Source organism: Arachis hypogaea, chromosome 6, assembly GCF_003086295.3.
Source record: "Arachis hypogaea cultivar Tifrunner chromosome 6, arahy.Tifrunner.gnm2.J5K5, whole genome shotgun sequence".
Classification (NCBI taxonomy): Eukaryota; Viridiplantae; Streptophyta; class Magnoliopsida; order Fabales; family Fabaceae; genus Arachis; species Arachis hypogaea.
In genome coordinates this window covers 116,960,252-116,980,307 of record NC_092041.1, presented here as the reverse complement: position 1 = coordinate 116,980,307, position 20,056 = coordinate 116,960,252, and the positions used below count along the sequence as shown (strand labels likewise).

The 20,056-nt window shown below is 40.0% G+C and overlaps 1 protein-coding gene across 2 annotated transcripts; it reads right to left on the bottom strand.

The window, feature by feature from the left end:
• Positions 1 to 13,128: 13,128 nt before the first annotated feature.
• Positions 13,129 to 14,498, bottom strand: LOC112756127 (ABC transporter I family member 17-like). Of its 2 annotated transcripts, none has more exons than XM_025804583.2 (2): positions 14,117 to 14,498; positions 13,129 to 14,040 (listed from the first exon to the last, which is right to left on the bottom strand). In XM_025804583.2, the coding sequence occupies exons 1-2, from the start codon at positions 14,130 to 14,132 to the stop codon at positions 13,280 to 13,282; spliced, it is 777 nt and encodes a 258-aa protein (XP_025660368.1). In that variant the 5' UTR covers positions 14,133 to 14,498; the 3' UTR covers positions 13,129 to 13,279. The 2 variants fall into 2 exon arrangements, with proteins under 2 accessions (XP_025660368.1, XP_025660369.1); XM_025804584.3 differs by having other exon boundaries at positions 14,135 to 14,338.
• Positions 14,499 to 20,056: the final 5,558 nt, after the last annotated feature.

Genomic DNA, 20,056 nt, shown 5'->3' with positions numbered 1-20,056 from the left:
GATATGGATTTATGGGGTATAAGACAAATCTATGAGACAGTTTTTTGTGAGTGCCAAGTAGAAGAACTCAGACCATGCAAGTTGTTTGATTTAAAAATTTTGCTGAACAAATCGGATGGTCCGATTTGGAGCTGGAAAAATTTGAATTTCGGAAGGTGGAAATCGGACCCTCTGTGTTCTTTGTAGGTGGTAATTTTTATATGAATGGGAACATCAAATTGAAGGGTACAATTTGATTATTTTATATTTTTTTTGAATAAAGTTAAGCTAATCGAGGAGTCCGATTTGCTTGTAGAGGCATATATAAAAGTGTGTAACTGGTAGAAGAGATCAATGCGCGTCTTCTTCTCCTTCTTCAACGGCTTCTTCTTCTGGTTTCTTCTTTTTGGGTTTCTCTTTTGCTTGGTATGAAACCAAAAGATCTGATAGTCAAGTTTATGTTCTTGTTTAAATGATTGAGATAAATGAGTGACAGAGTTCTTTTAAAAGTGTATTATTTTGGTCAGATTTTGTTACAAACATCTGAAGGAGTAAAATTTGTTTGTAAAAATCCATTAGATGTTATTCCTTTCACAATATCATTTGATGAGCTCAAAGGTGTGATATGTGAGAAGATTGATTCTGAGAGGTCAAAAAAAATATCATGTATTCTATACAGATATCCCATACCGGTGTTTGATGAATTCGTCCAATTTCAAGTCAAATATGTAACGGATGAAGCGAGCATGTAGGAGATGTTTTCAATGTATATTGAAAATCGGGCTCAATTCTCGTTCATCGAGTTGTACGTTGAGTTCGAACAATCTGAGACCGACTGAAATATTGAACAGGAAGATTACAATAGTGACAGTGAAAAAGAGTTCGAAAATAACTACAAAATTGTTGATCCGGATGGAGATGAAGATCAAGGTGACGGAATTATGGCTCCAGATGTGATAGACGTGGCAAATGCTAAAATATTAAAGTCATGCTAAACTTTTTGTTAATTACAAAATTTTGTAATTACCATGTACTAACCTACCAATTAATTAACTCTCATTGTTACAAAATTTGCACAACTATGACAACAACACACATATTACTTGAAACCACACAACTATCATAAATTATTTTACTAAATTCAACTAAAACAAATAATTCTAAGTTCTAAAATTAATTATTAATCCTTAAAATTATTTATAACTATCTATTAATACTAATAACTAATACATATATTCCTAATCAAAATTCTCAACAATATTACAACATTTAGATTAGTTGTTTATTTATTTTCGGTTCAAAAATTTTTTATAATATCCAAAATTATAATTTCTAATATTAATTATTTATTTACTATTATTTAAATATGTTCGGTAGGTCGGGTACCGGACGGTTCGGGTTAAAACCCTGCGGACAACGTTTCGAATAATGGAGGGGCTCGTCTGGTTGTGGTTCCCTGGTCCCGAGTGAGCGAGGTCCCGAGTACTTCGAATGGAGAAGGGGGGTGCCACCTGCAAAGACACTCCGACGCTCTTGTCAGAATATGTGCAGGCGGTGAGGGAAAGGTGTGTCACGTACCTTGGGGGGAGAGCCAGTCTCCCCTTATATATATGTCAGTAGTGGGCCCTTGCAGTGAGCTGGCCCACACCCTCAGAGATGTTGTCTTATGGCTGTGTGCGAACCGTACGGGACGCGTGTCCGGGTCGGGTGGAGGACGCGCCATTGGGCCGGCGAGAGCTCGGGTCGGGCTGACCCGCATGAGCTTTGGGCCAGGCCGTAACAGTGCCCCCGACGCGTCAGCGATGGCCGTGGGGGCCATGGGTGGCGCGTGATGTCTATACTCGTGCGTTGTCGCTGGGTCGGCAGATCGTGGGAGGGACGCGTCTCTTGTGCGCGTGTCCCTTGATCTGCTGTGGCATCTGTTTGCCGTTTCGGTCTCCGCGCTGGGCATTTAATGCTCATAATGACTCGAAAAATCCTGTGTGCAAAGACTATCTTGCCCCTGCTTCTTTTCGCGCTTCTTTGGGGGTGGTTTTTAAACAGTTTTCTCCCTATCCACCTCCCACTTTTATCATTTCTAACTTCTTCTCTCCCTAACATCCAAAGCTTCCTGCGTGAACCCCTTCCTGCTTCAACTCCCAGCCCAGATTTCCTTCATCGTTCCAGGTAATTTTCTGGTTTCTTTCTTTTGATATCCGCGCTATGCTCTGTTGTTTGTGTGATTTATTATTTGCATCTATTGCATGACTGATTTTATTTTGTTGAGAGGTTTTTTCAGTGTTGGGATAGGTGGGTTAGGGAAGGGGTACCATTCCAGGATAGTCTTTTTTGGGTGGTTTGTGAGGTAGGCGTAGGTTTTTGGCCGTGTCTGGTCATGATTGAGTTGAAAAGGTGTGGTTTCTGAGTTTTTTCGGGCTCCCGACCTCTTAGACTAACGGAGTGGTACCCCGCTGTAGGTATGCCTCACGTTGTCTCCCGGGCTTCCGGATCCGCTGCGGCTTATGACCCGTATGCTTGGGTGACTGACGATATAAGGAGTTCGCCCAACCAGATGGACTTGGAGGAGTTGACGGAGTTCCGGCAAGCCGGTTACTTGTGTGGGGGTACTGACGAGGAGGCCAACTATGAGTCCATTGTCCCGCTTCCTCGCGAGCGTATTTATGAGCTCAATTTTCATTCTCCTCGCGTCCCCGATTGGATCTGGTTTTACAAATCCATGTTCACACAAGTCGGTGTTCGGATCCCGTTTTCCGATTTTCAAATGGCGCTGCTGAATCGGATATCCGTCTGTCCGTCTCAACTTCATCCGAGCAGCTGGGCTTCTATCCGCTGCTTCGAGATGGTCTGCGAGTATTTAGAGCTGCCGGCGTCGGTGGACGTCTTTCTTTTTTATTTCAACCTTACCAACCCCTCCAAACAGGGGAAGGCGAGAAAAGGGTTTCTTTCTTTCCGTGCTGCCCAGGGTAGGAAGATTTTTATCCTTTTTGAGGATTCCTACCATGGTTTTAAGGATAAGTATTTTAAGGTTCGTCCCGTCAAGGGTCGCCATCCCTTCTGGTTGTCGTTAGAGGGGGAGCGCCTTATCCAGACTTACTGGAGCTTTGGCGCGGGGTCGAATCCTTTTGTGAAAGTATCGTACAAGAGGTTGTCGGCTGTAGATAAGAATATAGCGAACGTTCTTCTCGCTATCTTTGAAAAGAATCCTGTGAATCCCCATCTTCTTATGGGTGAACGGGAGGCCGGCCGGAGCTATATTCGTGAGTTACCTTTTTTGTTTGTCTATGTTTCTTTGTCGTTGTTATTCTTCTTTCCAGTTTGACGACTAACGTTCTTGTTCTTTATTCGCAGTGGAAATGTCTGCCACCGTGACCGGTCTCGAGAACCTGATGAAGACCTTTTTTGAGGCTAGTGATGATGAGAATGCCGAAGAAAAGGGGGCCGGCAGGTCGGAGGGTCCGTCAGGGGAAAAGGAGGGCCATGCTTCCCCTGCCCAGGATGCCGAGACGTCGGGAAAGCAGGGCCTAGGGGGTCAAGTTTCCCCTGCCCGTGAGGAGGGACCTGCCGACGGGAAGGCGACCCTCTCCCCCCATCCAGATAGCGACGTGGAGCTTATCCACACTCCCAAAAAGCGAAAGATGTCTTCCAGCCCGGAGGGGGTCCTAACCGTAATGGAAAGGAATTTTGATGCCTCCAAGTTCATTGACTCCCAGTTGATACCCGGGACGGAAGAGCATTTTCATGCAACCGAGCTGTCCGGGCAGGCGAGGTGGATGTATCGCACCTTGCTTCGTGGGGCCGTGATAGCTCGGAAGGCTGAGTTTGAGCTATCTGGGATGGAGGCGCTTCGGAGGAAGCTTGAGTCTTCTGTTAAGGCGAATAATGACTTTAAGGCTCAAGTTGAGCTCCTCCATGGTCAGCTGTCCGAGATGGGGGGAAAGCTTAATGCTGCCGAGGAGAAGTCGTCGTTTATTGCGGAGAGGCTGAAGGCGTCTGATGAGACCGTGGCTCGGCTTCTTGAGCGTGAGATGACCTTAGAAAATCAACTGAACGCCGCTCAGGGTCGAGTTGTCGCTTTGGAAGAGGAGCGGGAGCAGGCCATCTCGGAGGCGAAGGCCGCTAAGGCAGAGGCCGTTGATCTTAAGAAGAAGCTTAAGGTGGCCAAGGAGCAAGGGAAGAATGCCATCTTGATGACCGAAGATGCCCTGAAGGCCCAGCTGAAGATTGCTGCTCCTGATTTCGAGATCTCGTCAATTGGTGTTTTCAAGACTATCCAGGACGAGAAGATTGTCGATATGCCGAGGAAGTGAAGTCTTGTAACTTAGGATATTTTGTAATGTATTTGTCGAACAACTTGTTGATGCTTTGTCGTTTTGTTTGCCTTGAACAATTTTACGTGTTCGTTGCGCATTTTGACGCTTTGTAAGTTATCATCGTTTCATTGCTATGATTTCTTGCTTGTTTCATTATTTTGTCGTGTTGTCATTTTCGTGTTACCGTTTATTCTGGGCGGGCTTATGTCTTGTGCCCGTCTTGCCGTTTTCGTATTTGGTAGCAGTTCGGACCGGTTCGGTCGCGTAGTCGTTGAATTGGTTGAGGCCTATGAGCCGTCTGGCTCCCGGGGTGATCAGTCCCGTGGTGCGTTTTAGATTTTGGTCACGAGGGACAGATATCAAGTAAGAGAGTTTAAACAAAAAAAATTTGAACAAGTAAAAATTACTCGACAGTTGGGTAAGTATTTGACAAGGTAAGTAAACAAGTTGAAATAACATGTGGACGGGGCGAATACTAACTCTCTGGCTAGGCTCTCTGGTCGTTGAGCCGGTGGGTCAGGAGTAGAACCTCTTTAGGTTGCTCGCGTTCCATGTTCTGGGTATTTCCTTGCCGTCTAGTTTTTCGAGTTTGTAAGCGCCCTTGCCGAGTACCTCCCTTACCCTGTAGGGGCCTTCCCAATTTACCGCCAGCTTGCCTTCTCCTGGGGTCGGGACGCCGATGTCGTTGCGTCGTAGGACGAGGTCCCCTTCTTCGAAGTCTTGTTTGAGGACTCGTGCGTTGTAACGCAGGGCTATTCTTTGTTTCAGTGCCGTTTCTGTTAGGTGAGCCATCTCCCTTGTTTCTTCGATCAGGTCTTTCTCAACCGCTTCGCTCATGCCCGCGAGGAGTAGTCGGGGGCTTGGTTCGCCGATTTCGACCGGTATTACCGCGTCGACCCCATAGGTTAGGCGAAAGGGGGTTTCCCCCGTGGCGCTTTGCTCGGTTGTCCGGTAAGACCATAAGACTGAGGGGAGTTCGTCGGCCCAGTTTCCCTTCTTACTGTCTAGGCGCTTCTTTAGCCCAAGAAGGATGACTTTGTTAGCGGCCTCTACCTGCCCGTTTGTTTGGGGGTGTTCTACTGAGGAGAACTTTTGCTTTATCCCCAGGCCAGAGAGGAATTCCATGAACTTTTTGTCGGTGAACTGGGTTCCATTGTCCGAGATAACGACCTCTGGGATGCCGAAACGGGTTATCACCTGCCTCCACATGAACTTCCGGCAGTTGGAGGACGATATGGTGGCTAGTGGTTCAGCCTCTACCCATTTGGTGTAGTAGTCAATAGCTACAATGAGGTATTTGACTTGTCCTGGGCCGACCGGGAAGGGTCCCAGGAGGTCGACTCCCCATTGTGAAAAAGGACGTGTGGTCGTTAGCGAGCTTAGCTCGGAGACTGGTGCTTTGTGAAAGTTGGCGTTTTGTTGACACTTTGTGCATTTTGTGACAAATTCCTTCGAGTCCTTCATCATTGTTGGCCAGTAGTATCCTGCTCGGACGAGCTTCCTTGCTAGGGCTTTGCCCCCGATGTGATGTCCGCAGCACCCTTCGTGGACTTCTCTAAGCACATAGTCCGTTTGGTCGGGGTGCAAACACTTCAATAGGGGCTGGCTGAGTCCCTTTTTGAATAGTTGTCCTTGTATGATTGCGTATCTGGCCGCCTCCCTTCTTAAAGCTTTGGCCGCCTTCTCATCTTCGGGTAACTTGCCGAGTTCCAAGAAGGTGGTAATGGGATCTAGCCATGAGGGGCTCGCCCCCGTCAGGTGGAGGGCGACCGTTGGTTCCTTCACCATGCCCTGGATGAGCGACCGGTTACCCGATCCTGGCTTTGTGCTCGCTAGCTTCGACAAAAGGTCTGCTCGTGTGTTCTTTTCTCTTGGAACGTGCTGGATAATGACCTCCTGGAACTGGCTCATCATTTGCTTAACCTTTTCCAAGTACTTTTGGAGGAGGGGGTCCCGGGCTTGGTAGCTTCCGTTTACCTGCGAGGTGACGACTTGGGAGTCGCTGCATACTTCGACCCTCGTCGCACCGACTTCCTGAGCCAGAACTAGACCGCCTAGGAGAGCCTCATATTCAGCTTGGTTGTTTGACACTGGGAACTCGAACTTGGTCGATTGCTCATAGATGACCCCTGCTGGGCTTTCCAAGATGACCCCTGCTCCTCCGGACGTTTGGTTGGAGGCTCCGTCCACATGAAGCCTCCACCGTGTGCCCGTTTCCTCGGGAGGATCGCCCGTTACTTCCACCAAGAAGTCGGCCATTGCCTGTGCCTTGATTGCATGTCGAGGTTCATACTGTAGGTCATATTGTGAGAGCTCGATGGCCCAGGTCATCATCCTTCCAGCCAAGTCAGGTTTTTGCAGTATTTGCCGAATCGCCTGATCTGTCCTCACAACTATTCGGTGACTCTGGAAGTATTGTCTTAACCTTCGGGAGGATACTAGGAGCGCCAGCGCCAGTCTTTCCAGTTTGTTGTACCTCAGCTCTGGTCCCTGGAGTGCCCTGCTCACGAAGTAGACGGGCTGTTGTGTCCTCGCTTCTTCTGTGACGAGGACCGCGGCAAGCGCTTCCTCGGTTACTGATAGATAGAGGTAGAGTGGTTCTCCGGCTCTGGGTTTCCCGAGGACTGGTGGTGCCGCCAAGATTTGCTTGAAATGGTTGAATGCTTCTTCGCACGCTGGTGTCCATTCGAACGTCATTCCCTTTCTCATTAAGTTGAAGAAAGGTATGGCCTTTGTCGCCGATGCGCCGAGGAAACGGGACAAAGCTGTCAATCTCCCAGCGAGTCTTTGGACGTCTTTGATGCAACCCGGACTCTTCATCTGAAGGATAGCCTGGCATTTTTCGGGATTGGCTTCCACTCCTCTTTGAGTGATCATGAAGCCTAGGAACTTTCCGGCCTCCATGGCGAACGCGCATTTGAGTGGATTAAGCCTCATGCCGTGCTGTCGTAGGGACGAGAAGACATCGTTAAGGTCACTCAGGAGATCGTCAGGTCGGGCGGTTTTTGCGAGTATGTCATCTACGTAAACTTCCACTGTTTTGCCCAGGAGTTCGCTGAATATCTTATTCATCAACCTTTGGTATGTGGCTCCTGCGTTTTTTAGGCCAAATGGCATGACCTTGTAACAATAGATGCCTCCTGGCGTTATGAACGCCGTTTTTTCCTCATCAGGTCGGTGCATCGGTATCTGATTATACCCTGAATAGGCGTCCATGAAACTCAGATATCTGTACCCTGCCGCTGCGTCAACGAGCGTATCAATATTAGGTAGGGGGTAGCAGTCCTTGGGACAAGCCTTGTTGAGGTCAGAGTAGTCTACGCACATTCTCCACCTCCCGTTGTGTTTTTTAACCAGAACCACATTCGACAACCAAGTCGAGTAATCCAGTTCCCGGATGAATCCCGCTTCTAAGAGGCTGGCCGTTTGCTTGGCTACCTCGTCTGCCCTTTCCTGCGACATTTTCCTTCTTCGCTGGGCCACTGGTTTGGCTCCTGCCTTTACGGCCAGGTGGTGTGACATGAGCTGGGGGTCTATTCCTGGCATGTCGGCAGGCGTCCAGGCAAAGAAGTCGGCGTTAGCCCTGATCATTTCCATCAAAGGCTCCTTTATTTCGTGCGGGAGATTCTTGTTTATGAATGTGAACTTATCGTGCTCCTCGCCGACTCTGATCTTCTCCAAGTCTCCTTCTGGCTCTGGTCTGGGTTTGTCGTCTACCCTGGCGTCCAGGTCGGCCAGGAAAACTCCTGACGCTTCCTTTGATTTTTTCCTGAGAGAAAGGCTGGCATGGTCGCAAGCGACTGCCGTTTCCAAGTCGCCCCGGAGGGATCCCACGGATCCGTCATCGGTGATGAACTTCATCACCAGTAGTTTCGTACTGATGGCTGCCCCCAGGTCGTTAATGGTCTTTCTCCCCAGGATGATGTTATAGGCCGTTGAATCTCGTAATATTACAAAGTCAGCCATGATTGTCCTTCGTCTTTGCCCTTGTCCCACAGAGGTCGGGAGTGTGATGATCCCATCTGGCTTTATGAAGTGGTCTCCTAACCCTACCACACCGTGCTGGTGGGTCGTCAGGTCGGAATCTCTCAATCCCAGGGCATCGAAAACGTTTCGGAACATGATGTTTGAGTCTGCCCCCGTGTCTACCAGGATTCGTTTGACGAGGCCGGTTCCGACCCTAGCCGTAATGACCATGGGCGGACTTTCCGGCGCTTCGTCGAACCATTGGTCCTCCGGGCCGAAAGAGATAGGTGGGAGACCCTTAAGACCTCTACTAGGTGGCGCGGAGATCGCTAAGACCTTGGCATCTTTCTTCTGCGCCGATTTCGACCTCGGGGCGGTATTCCTGGCCGTCACCACGGTTACCACCGTGAGACCGTGGTCGTCACCCTCTGGCTCCTGTCATCGTCTTATTGGTCGGGATCTGTCCTCGTTGTCGTTGTCCCGGTTGCGTCTCCTTGGTTCCCTTATAAGGTGGGAGAAGTCGGCGAGTTTGCCTTCCCTGATAGCTTGCTCGAGGGCGTCCTTTAGGTCAAAGCAGTCTTGGGTCTTGTGCCCGTAACCCTTGTGGTACTCGCAGTAGAGGTTCTTGTTTCCTCCTGTCCTGTCCTTCAGTGGTCGGGGCTTCGACAGTATCCCCTTTTCTGCTATCTGTTGGTAAACTTCAGTGATAGAGGCCGTAAGGGGGGTGTAGTTGGTGAACCTCCCAACTCGGGGGAACGGTTTGGATTGTTTGCTCGGACCGCCGTCCCTGGCGTGTTCCTTTGGTCTTTCTCTGGCGTTGAAGTGCCGGGATTGGTTGTAGGCGGGCTGCCGTTTATTGGCAGCCACGACTCGGCTGACTTCCTCGTCGTTAATGTATTCTTTGGCCACGGATTGGATCTCTTGCATCGTCCAGACGGGCTTCGTGGTGAGGTGCTTCCTGAAATCCTCATTCGACAGCCCGTTTGTTAAGCACAAACTTGCCACTGAGTCCGTCAAACCGTCAATTTCCAAGCACTCGTCATTAAAACGGTCCAGGTACTTCCTGGTCGGCTCTCCGGGTCTCTGTGTCACCCCCAGCAAATTGATTGGGTGTTTGGCTTTGACAATCCTAGTTGTGAACTGAGCCAAGAAGGCGCTGCTGATGTCGATAAATTGGGTCACCGAGCCTTGCGGGAGGTTGTTAAACCACCGTATTGCCGGGCCCGCTAAGGTGACCGGGAAAGCGCGACATCTGACCTCGTCTCCCACCCCTTCTAGGTTCATTCTGGCCTCGAAGGCCGTCAAGTGTTCTAGGGGGTCTTGTGTTCCGTCGTACTTCATGTCTGTCGGTTTGTCAAAATGTTTTGGTAATCGGACCTCGAGTACAGAGCGGTGGAAAGGGGTCGCTCCTATTATGACAGGTCCTCGGGCAGTTCTTCTCAACTCATTGTTCTCGCGATGGGGTTCCTCGTTGCCTCTGTTCGACGCGCGCCGCCTTTCGTGCCGGGCGTAGATAATGGGGTCGCGACTTCTTCTTCTGGGGCGTATCCATTCCTCAGTGCTCTCCGACTCGCATTGGGGGCTCGGCGTGCGCCTCGAACGGCTTCTCGAACGGGAACGGGTGGGGCTCCGCTCTGGGGAGCGTTGGTCGCGCTCTCTCTCTGCTAGCCTGCGCTCTAAGTCTTGCATTCTGTGGCGTAGTTCTTGCATTATCCTGGCGTGGTTGTCACCCGTCCCCCCGAAGGGGCGTCTCTCGTGAGTCTGCGTCGCATCCCTCGTGGGCGACCGTTGCTGCTGCCGGGATTCCGTCGCGACGGCGCCTCCCCCGAGTATGGGAGGCGCTACCTCGGAACCAGTCCCCGTTTGGACCAATACGAAATCCATGAACGTTTGTCGTGGGTTCGTTCCCCACAGACGGCGCCAATGTTCGGTAGGTCGGGTACCGGACGGTTCGGGTTAAAACCCTGCGGACAACGTTTCGAATAATGGAGGGGCTCGTCTGGTCGTGGTTCCCTGGTCCCGAGTGAGCGAGGTCCCGAGTACTTCGAATGGAGAAGGGGGGTGCCACCTGCAAAGACACTCCGACGCTCTTGTCAGAATATGTGCAGGCGGTGAGGGAAAGGTGTGTCACGTACCTTGGGGGGAGAGCCAGTCTCCCCTTATATATATGTCAGTAGTGGGCCCTTGCAGTGAGCTGGCCCACACCCTCAGAGATGTTGTCTTATGGCTGTGTGCGAACCGTACGGGACGCGTGTCCGGGTCGGGTGGAGGACGCGCCATTGGGCCGGCGAGAGCTCGGGTCGGGCTGACCCGCATGAGCTTTGGGCCAGGCCGTAACAAAATATATATTCCTAAATTCTAAAAAATAATAATAATTATTCTGTTTATATTCCTAAATTCATTTTTTAACAACAATAATAATAATTAATTTTCTAACAATGATAATTATAATTAAAAAATATTTAAAAAATCTCAAGATAAACTTACGTATATTTAAAAAACAATAATAATAATAATTCTGTTTTAATTCCTAAATTCAATTTCTAACCACAATAACAATATTTAACTTCCTAACAATAATAATTATAATTAAAATTTTAAAAAAATAAAAAAAAATATTTTTTTAAATAACGATAATCATTCTGTTTACATTTTAAAATTAATTTTCTAACAATAATAATAATTAACTTCCTAACAATAATAATTATAATAAAAAATATTAAAAAATTTAAAAAAAAAACGTTGGTTATAAAAAATAATAGCCATCATTCTATTTACATTTTGAAATTTATTATCTAACAACAATAATAATTAACTTCCTAACAATAATAATTATTATTAAAAATATTAAAAAATTTTCAAAAAAAACTTACAAATGTTGAAAAATAATAATAATCATTTTGCTTATATTCCTAAATTTAATTTCTAACAACCATGATAACAATCAAGTTTCTAACAATAATAACTATAATTATAAAATATTAAAAAATTTAAAAAATACTTACATAATCAAAATGGTTTATATAATGCATAATATGAAGTTGGGGCGATCAACATTTTTAGCGTTGTGTTTTTTTTGGCATTTTAATTTTCCTTTCATCATGCACAATAAGGAACAATGGAGAAATAAAGAAGAAGAAGAGTGGTATGAATTTGAAAGTGATAGTTCGGATAGTAGGTGTGGGTCTTGCATGGATCTATATTGGAATTCAGAGCACCTTTCAAGAAGTAGTCTGCGCGCGACACGTGTTCGAGACTTTACAACTCGGACCGTGCGTTTTGACTAACGCAACTTGGACCGTCTATTTACTTGGAAAGAACTCACATGGTTCGAGTTCTGTGACTCTGACACCACATGGCTGTGAAACAACTGTATTTTCCATATCCGAGTCCAATCTCATTGTAGCTTCCATATTCAAATTAGAAAATGGAATAAATACAATGATATAACGGGGCACTATATAATTTAATATATGCTTATTATTTTTAGAGAAAATTTTGCGATTTTTTTAAGAAATTTTATAATAATACACATTAAACATAGTTTTATCTATATATGTTCTTCAAATAACGATAATTAAAAAGAAATAACTCTTTATTAGTTATTCTAAAAAATAATCATTAAATTTAATTTAGTAGTTATATTTGATGTACTCTTTATATACTCTTATTAAAAAAATTGAATTATAACGATAAATTAAATAACTAATTTCTATTAAGTGTTTAATATTAAAATATATATATATATATATATATATATATATATATATCTTTTATAAAAATAAGAGAAAATTATAACTAATTAGTACGAGATAAGATAATTACTACATAGTAGTATCTCCACAAATCATATTCGTAAATTATATAAATAGTAATAAAATTTTATAATGTACGAATAACTCGTGAATTATTTGATAAATAGTAATACTCTTTATTGGTGTTTTGTAACCATCAATTAGTTATCAATAGTATTTTTAATGGTGTAAAATTATATCTAATAGTGGATAGATCATTCATTTTTATTTTAATTGTTAAGTGCTAGACACAAAATACAAAAGTTGCTGACCTCTAAACTTTTTCTTCACTTTTTATGGAAGTAGCCACCTTATAACAATTGGTTCATCCCCCTGCCGTCCGCACCACCATTCTTCTACCTGGTTCTTTTTTGCTGTGGACCGGTTCAGTTTGGATTGAACCTTGCAAGATGTAACTCTGTTCGAGTCCGCCTAACCATTCCTAAACCATTTTTCTTAGGTTGGTTCGGTAACCAGAATGTGACTTATAGTGGTGATGCTAATAATAGTTCGGTAACTAGAATGTGACTTATAGTGATGATGCTAATAATAGATAGAATATAGTGAGAATAATAGCAATCAAACATTCAAACATCATGTGGTGGACCCGCACTAAATAGAAAAAAAAAATTGCATGCGGTGTTGGGCAAGGTAGGCCGTTTCTGATACGGGTTTGTTACTTTGTTTGATATGGATAGAAATAAGTCTTGAAGCGTGGTGGTGGTGGAAGTGGGAGATGTGATCGATTCACAAAATAGCAAATATGATACCATAAAAACTTAATTAATTGAATTGAATTGGAACAATATCAGAATTCCATACTTTGTGCTTAAGTAGTGTTATACACAAACTTGGCTGAGACACAAGATCGCTGAGAAACAGGAAGGGATCGAATACTTTCCTTGTTCGTTTTCTTCTTTTTAATCCAAAAAGGATGAAAGAAAGAAAGAAAAAAAAAAACAAGCTTCTGGAGAAAACCTAAGCATCCAAAAAGCAACCCTGAATTACCTCACTGGGTCACTCTGTTTTTGTAGATTGTTATAAGAAATTGCAAATAATAAATATCCAGATGACAGTGGTTTCAGTAATACAGTTCATTTAGATAATTAGATATAGGATTCAAACTACGTGGCCTGAATCAGAGGGACCTTGCAGAAAAATAATTAGAAAGACGAACACCGATGAGTACTTTATTATGAATGGATAGAAAATTTGATATTAAACATAATTTTAAGTGGTGAGTTGAAGAAACCTCTGAGCCATGGGATGGTTGGCTTGGGAGAGTTGGTTAGGGTTTAGAATCTCAACAATCTCACCATCAACGAGGAGGCAGACGACGTCAGCAATCCTCTGTATTTGTTTGATGCTGTGAGACACCATAATCATGGTCATGCCACTATTCTTGTTGAGCTTCAACAATGCAGCCTCTATATTCTCCGTGGAAATAGGATCTAAAGCACTCGTTGGCTCATCAAGCAGCAAAACCTCAGGGGAATTAGCAAGAGTTCTGGCCAGCGCAACCCTCTGTGCTTGACCCACTGACAACTCCGCCGCCGACTTCTGAAGGAAGGAAGCGTCCAGGTCCGCTAGCATCAACAGCTTACATACCTCAACATCTGAAAGCTTCTTCCCGCTGAGGCTGGGGCCGTACCTCACGTTGTCGGCTACAGTGCCTTCGAAGAGGGCGGGCAGCTGGAACAGCATGCCGACTTTGCGCCGGAGGGAGAGCACGTCGAGCTGGCAGATGTCTCGAGAGTCGAGGAAGACGGAGGCGGATGGAGGCTCCCAGAGGCGGTTGAGTGCCCTGAGGAGCGTTGACTTGCCGCTGCCACTGGGGCCTATGACTCCCACTATGACGCCCTTTGGGATTTCCAGACTGATGCCCTTCAGTATTGGGACCCCTGCATCCGACACTCTCCGAAGATCGCGTACCTCCATTTTCGGGTGTCCTTCGCCATTCTCCACCTCCAAAAGCTGCTCCTTCCACTCATCTGTAATTCAAAAACACACTCATCAAATCAATGAACAAGTGATCCATCAAATGAAAGTCGATCAAACTTACTTTACCTATCAGAGAAGACATACTTGCTATTTTGTGAATCGATCACATCTCCCACTTCCACCACCACCACGCTTCAAGACCTATTTCTATCCATATCAAACAAAGTAACAAACCTGTACCAGAAACGGCCTACCTTACCCAACACCGCATGCAATTTTTTTTTCTATTTAGTGCGGGTCCACCACATGATGTTTGAATGTTTGATTGCTATTATTCTCACTATATTCTATCTGTTATTAGCATCACCACTACAAGTCACATTCTGGTGACCGAACCATCTTAAAAAAAATGGTTTAGGGATGGTTCGGCTGACTCGGACAGAGTTACATCTTGCAAGGTTCAATCCAAACTGAACCGATCCATACACAACAGTAAAAAAGAACCAGGTAGAAGAATGGTGGTGCGGGATGGCTACTTTCATAAAAAGTGAAGAAAAAGTCTAGGGATCAGCAATTTTTGTGTTTTTTGGCCAATACTTAACTATCAAAACAAAAATGAGTGATCTCTCTACTATTAGATGTAATCTCACACCATTAAAAATACTATTAATGATTAATTGATGAAACACCAAAATAACTCGTGAATTATTTGATAAATAATAATACCCTCTATTGGTTGAAAAAGGTGCGTCATACAATTCCGGTAAAACTTGATAATGCTTCTATTTAGATAATATTGTCTAGGATATTCTGTTTTTTTAATAATAGTAGACATTAATAAAAAAAATCATGGTTTAAAAACAACTCCTTATTAGTTATTCTACAAAAAAAAATTAATCACTAAATTTAGTTTAGTGGTAATATCTTATGTACTTTTTATGTATTCTTACAAAAAAAAATAATTATAATTATAATTAAATAACTAATTTCTATTAAGTGTTTAATATTAAAATAAAATAAATTTTTTAAAAAATAAGATAAAAATTATAAATTAATTAATACAAGATAAGATAATTGTTATGTGGCAATAATATTAAGTATCTCTCCACAAATCATATTTCTAAATTATATAGACAGTAATAAAATTGTATAGTGTTATACAAATAGCTCATAAATTATTTGGATTGAGTTTGACTATAAATATATATACATAATTAATATATTATAAAAATAAAAAAATCAAACAATATAAATTTTAATTACGACTCCATTGAAATTAAGGTGTGTCATGCAGTTCCTCCAAAATATTCGTTTTCTTTGTAATAATAAATATTAGACATTGCTTTATCTACATGTTCTTTAAAAAATTATGGTCTAAATAAAATAAATTCTTTATTAGTTATTCTAAAAAATATCACTAAATTTAATTTGATGGTTATATTTTATGTACTCTTTATGTATTTTTATTAAAAAAAATTAATTATAATTATAAATTAAATAATTAATTTTTATTTCTATAAAAAATATTTAGATAAAAATATAGTTATTGGTGTTTTTTTGTTAAAACCGTAATTGCAAACAAAATTGCAAATTAAAGTTACATTAGAATATTGAATATGTCAAAATTCAACGCTTTTTTTCTTTTATTTTTATTTAGATTAATTATCTTTTTTATATTTAAAAAAATATTTTGGGTCATATGTCACGAAATTAATTATTGCAAGACAAACATGCCAGCTTTACATTATTTTAATTTATATTATCAGTTTATTGTATTATTGATGTTAACTTTGAGTCTTTATCTATCTTTAATAATTCTCTAGAGATCCAAAATATATTTTTTTTCCCTTGCTTTAATTTCCCAGATGTCTCAAGTTATATTTATTTCATTAATACTTTAGAGGAATATACATTAATGAGAAATCATGAATACAGCAACACTACTATAAACAACATGTAACGCAAGTGCCAATAATAATAAATTACATTATCCTTTTTCTTAACTCTAAATTAGATTACTACTACTATTAGTAGAATATAAAGTAAACAACGCAAGAGTCAAGGAAAGTTATGAAATAACCTTGTGAAAATACATGGTCAAACTTTACGGGACACTTTATTACTTGTATTATATATAAGACAATCACTTAAAAAAAAGTGACTATGCTCTCAAAAGAGCAAATTAAAGAGTAGTATTTTTTTTTTTTAAACCCGTGACCTCTTAATTGAGTATGGAGAGTCTATGTCATTTGAGCTATAACTCATTGGCAGAGTAGTATTTAGTTCAACCAGTTATTTTATTTAATTTGAATAAATTTTCCTTTAACACAGGAATACCAACAATTTCGAAGAAAAAAAAGTAAAAAGAAAAAAAAATCATTTATATACTAAATACTCCTAATATTCGTATAAAAATGTACTTTTGCTAATTAACTGTGTATTTAAATTATTTTTAAATTAATAAATAAAAAATATATATTATTAGTTATTAAGAAAATACTAACATTAAAATAATATATGTTACAAAAGATATATACTTAACGAAATTGAAAAAAAAAATCAGAACAAAAAAAAGGAAATAAAATGGCCTAAGACCATAGTTAAAAAAGAATAAGAGAATATTGGAATCCTAAGAGTGGTTAAAAGTGGTAAAAGGCAAAGGTTCTATGGTCACACTAAAGAGAGAAGCATATAGAAAGATGAATTGATAGAAACATTTTAATTGGAAATAACAATTTTTGGTCAGTTTCTCTCTTTACATTTCGCTTTCCATACTCGAATTATATTCACTTCCTTTGTTCTTTTCCTTAAAATTCATGGACACTTACTTTTAATATATAAACAAAGTTCAATGAATTATTCTCTTCCTTTGCAAAATCTTCAACCCCATTTTGAATATCCTAATTATTACCCTATTACCTTACTTCGCTTTCTGTGTATATTCTTTACTTTAGGAAAACACACACACTACTACACTTTTTAATTTTGATATTAAAAAAAAAATATTTTGTAGCATTGTTAGAATATGGTGTATTTAACCAAAATGTGGAAAATATATATCAAATCAACATATTTGTCTTTTAAAATATCTAATAATTTATTAACAATAAAAAAATTATTTAATTTATTTATATTTTAACAAATTTAAATTTGACAAATTAATAAGATTAATTAGTAAATTTAAACTTGATATATTCAAATTTTTATAATAGTCTAAATTTAAATCTATTTTAAAATAGGAGTTACAAGGCAGACTAAGCTAAGCCAAATACAGATGAGACTATAGACTCCTGAGTCCTGACCCACAACCTAACTTATTTCTACTTAACCTCCACATATCTTGGATGCACACCATCCGATTACACATTTGTTACATATTCCAGGTGGATCCAAAATCTATTAAATTTTAATTCGTTTTGGATCTCAGTATTCAAAATGCGATATACTACAGAAAATGATAAATATTCTATATGTTACATTTTTTAGGCCGTTAAAATGGGCTAAATTTATTGGATCGGTCCATTTACTCATTTAAATGAATGAAATTTGTCTTTCGATTAAATTTCGGACTAAACGGTTGAATCCGATTAACAAAAAAAAAATAACGGATTAAACGGGCTAGTCCGTAGACTAAATAGATGGCCCGTTTAACTATTTTTTTTACAAAAAAATAGTATTTTTAGTCGATATTTTTTTGATTCGACTCAAAAATTTAATCTATCAACTAAAAAAAATATTATTTTTAAAATATTTTTGACTTAAAAATAATATTTTTAAAAAAATAAAATAAAAGGATAAACGGACTGGCCCATTTAACTAATCGAACTGACCATAAAGGGTTCGCGTTAAAAAAATTATGTCCCGCGAATAAAGCGGGCTTAAACGGTCCAACCCATTTAACACACGAATTTAACAGGCCAAGCTTAAATGGGCCGGACTAGTCCGTTTGACAGCCCTGTATATTTTAGTAAATAAAGTATTTAAATAATTTAAATAAAAAATTTCATTATATTTTGTGTTGTCATCGTGTAATAATTGAACTTAGAAATGTTAATTTGATAATTATAACTAAGGGTAAAGTATATTTTTTATCTTTGAAGTTTGATAAAAGTTTTAAAAATACTCCTAAGTTTTATTTTGTTTCAATTTTGTCCCAAAAGTTTTCGATTTGCATCAAATATACCTTTAACGACTAAATTTTCAAAAAAATTAAAACCGATTCAACAACAATTTCATAATAATAACCTCTCAACACAAGTAAATCAAACATAATTTTCATGTATTATTATTAGATTGATCTTAAATTTTTTGAAAATTTAGTCATCGAGGATATATTTGATGCAAATCAAAAACTTATGGGATAAAATTGAAACAGAATAAAACTTAGGGGTATTTTTGAAACTTTTGCCAAACTTCAAGGACAAAAAGTATACTTTACCATATAACTAATATTTATAGAAAACTAACTTTTTATTTTCTTAAAATTATTATAAAAATAGATTAAAAAAATCCTAAAAAAAACAGTTATGTTTAACTTGCTATTTTCGAATTAATTATTTATGTTCATATTTGTTACTAATAACGTCACTCAGTCATTTCCACAGTTATTTTGTGTATGTTACTTAATTACTCCCTTTCGCACTGGAAAATGCTATTAATGAATGTGGCCTTGGTCATCAAGAAAACCTCAGAGATAAATGTCTTTTGTGCCAACTAGCTACCTATCGCCTATTACACCAGCTTTTACATCTTCTCACTTCTCAAGGAAGGAACCCCTTTTAGTCTTTTACCTTATTATGGTCATTCTTAAATTAAAAAAAAAAAAGAAAAGAAAATATAAATAATAAATAACATAAAGAGAAAATAATTTAATTTACAAAGTAAACAAGATTTTTTCTTTACTTCATCACTGATGATTAAACTCTTTTCCTCATCCTCAATCTCATCAATAATGTAAATGAAGCATGAAGAGAGTAAGAATCAGAAAAAAAAAACAAAAAAAAAAAGAAAATCAAAGTACTGAATTAGATCATATATTTAGTCTAAAAATATAACAATAATCTTTTATTCATATTTTCATCAAGTTATTTGGTTCACCGAGTAACTTTACGTGTTTAGGGTACACCTACACTTAATTTTGGACTCTTAAAAAATTGAATTTTTTATTTTTAATATTGGAGTGGTAGTGGTGTTTTTTTAAAATGTGGATTATTGGAGTGTTATACTCAAATGTGAAATTGTTTAATTAGAGAAGCAGAAATCGGACAGTACGATTTATTAGAGGTACAGAAATCGGACCGTCCAATTTATTAGAGGTACAGAAATCGGACCGTCCGATTTTTAGAGGTGCACAAATCGAACCGTCCGATTTGTGGTAAAAAAAAAATTTAAGATACAGAAATCGGACCCTTCAATTTGTGTACTTCCACAGTTTTAAAAAACACCAAAAATTATAATGTTAAGGTATATCACCACTTCTACTTTCATAACAAAAAAAATTAGCCTAAAAAATTTCATGCTGACCTCTCAAGAAAATCTATTTTTTCCCTCTAGGGTTTAGATCGGACATTAAAAAAATAAAAAATAAATAGTATGTAAAATTATAAATAAGAAAATGAAAATTTTCATAAACTAACAACGTAACTATATGCAATCAAAACACACAAAGTTACTGAAGCACCAAATTTGGAGATAAGAATAAATACATAAATTAAATAAAACATTAGGATAAAACCAAAATATATTAGCACAATCGTAGAAATCAATTGAGATATGACATGGCTTCCAGAATGAGATGGCAATCAATGGCACCAGAGAGAGCAACATCAATAATTTTATGATATTAGTGTTTGGGGAATAACAGAAGTTCTTAGGTGCATTAATTAACTACTGTTTTTCTATGTAAATTTAGAGGAATGCTACGGGCGAACTTTTTGGGATTTATAGTCATCAAATAGTTATCAATAAAATTTGTAATAGTTTGAGATTAGTGTGAAATTTCATCCAATGACTCACTCTTTTTTGTTGGTTACATGCTGACCAGAATTTGATAAAGTTACTGTTCCC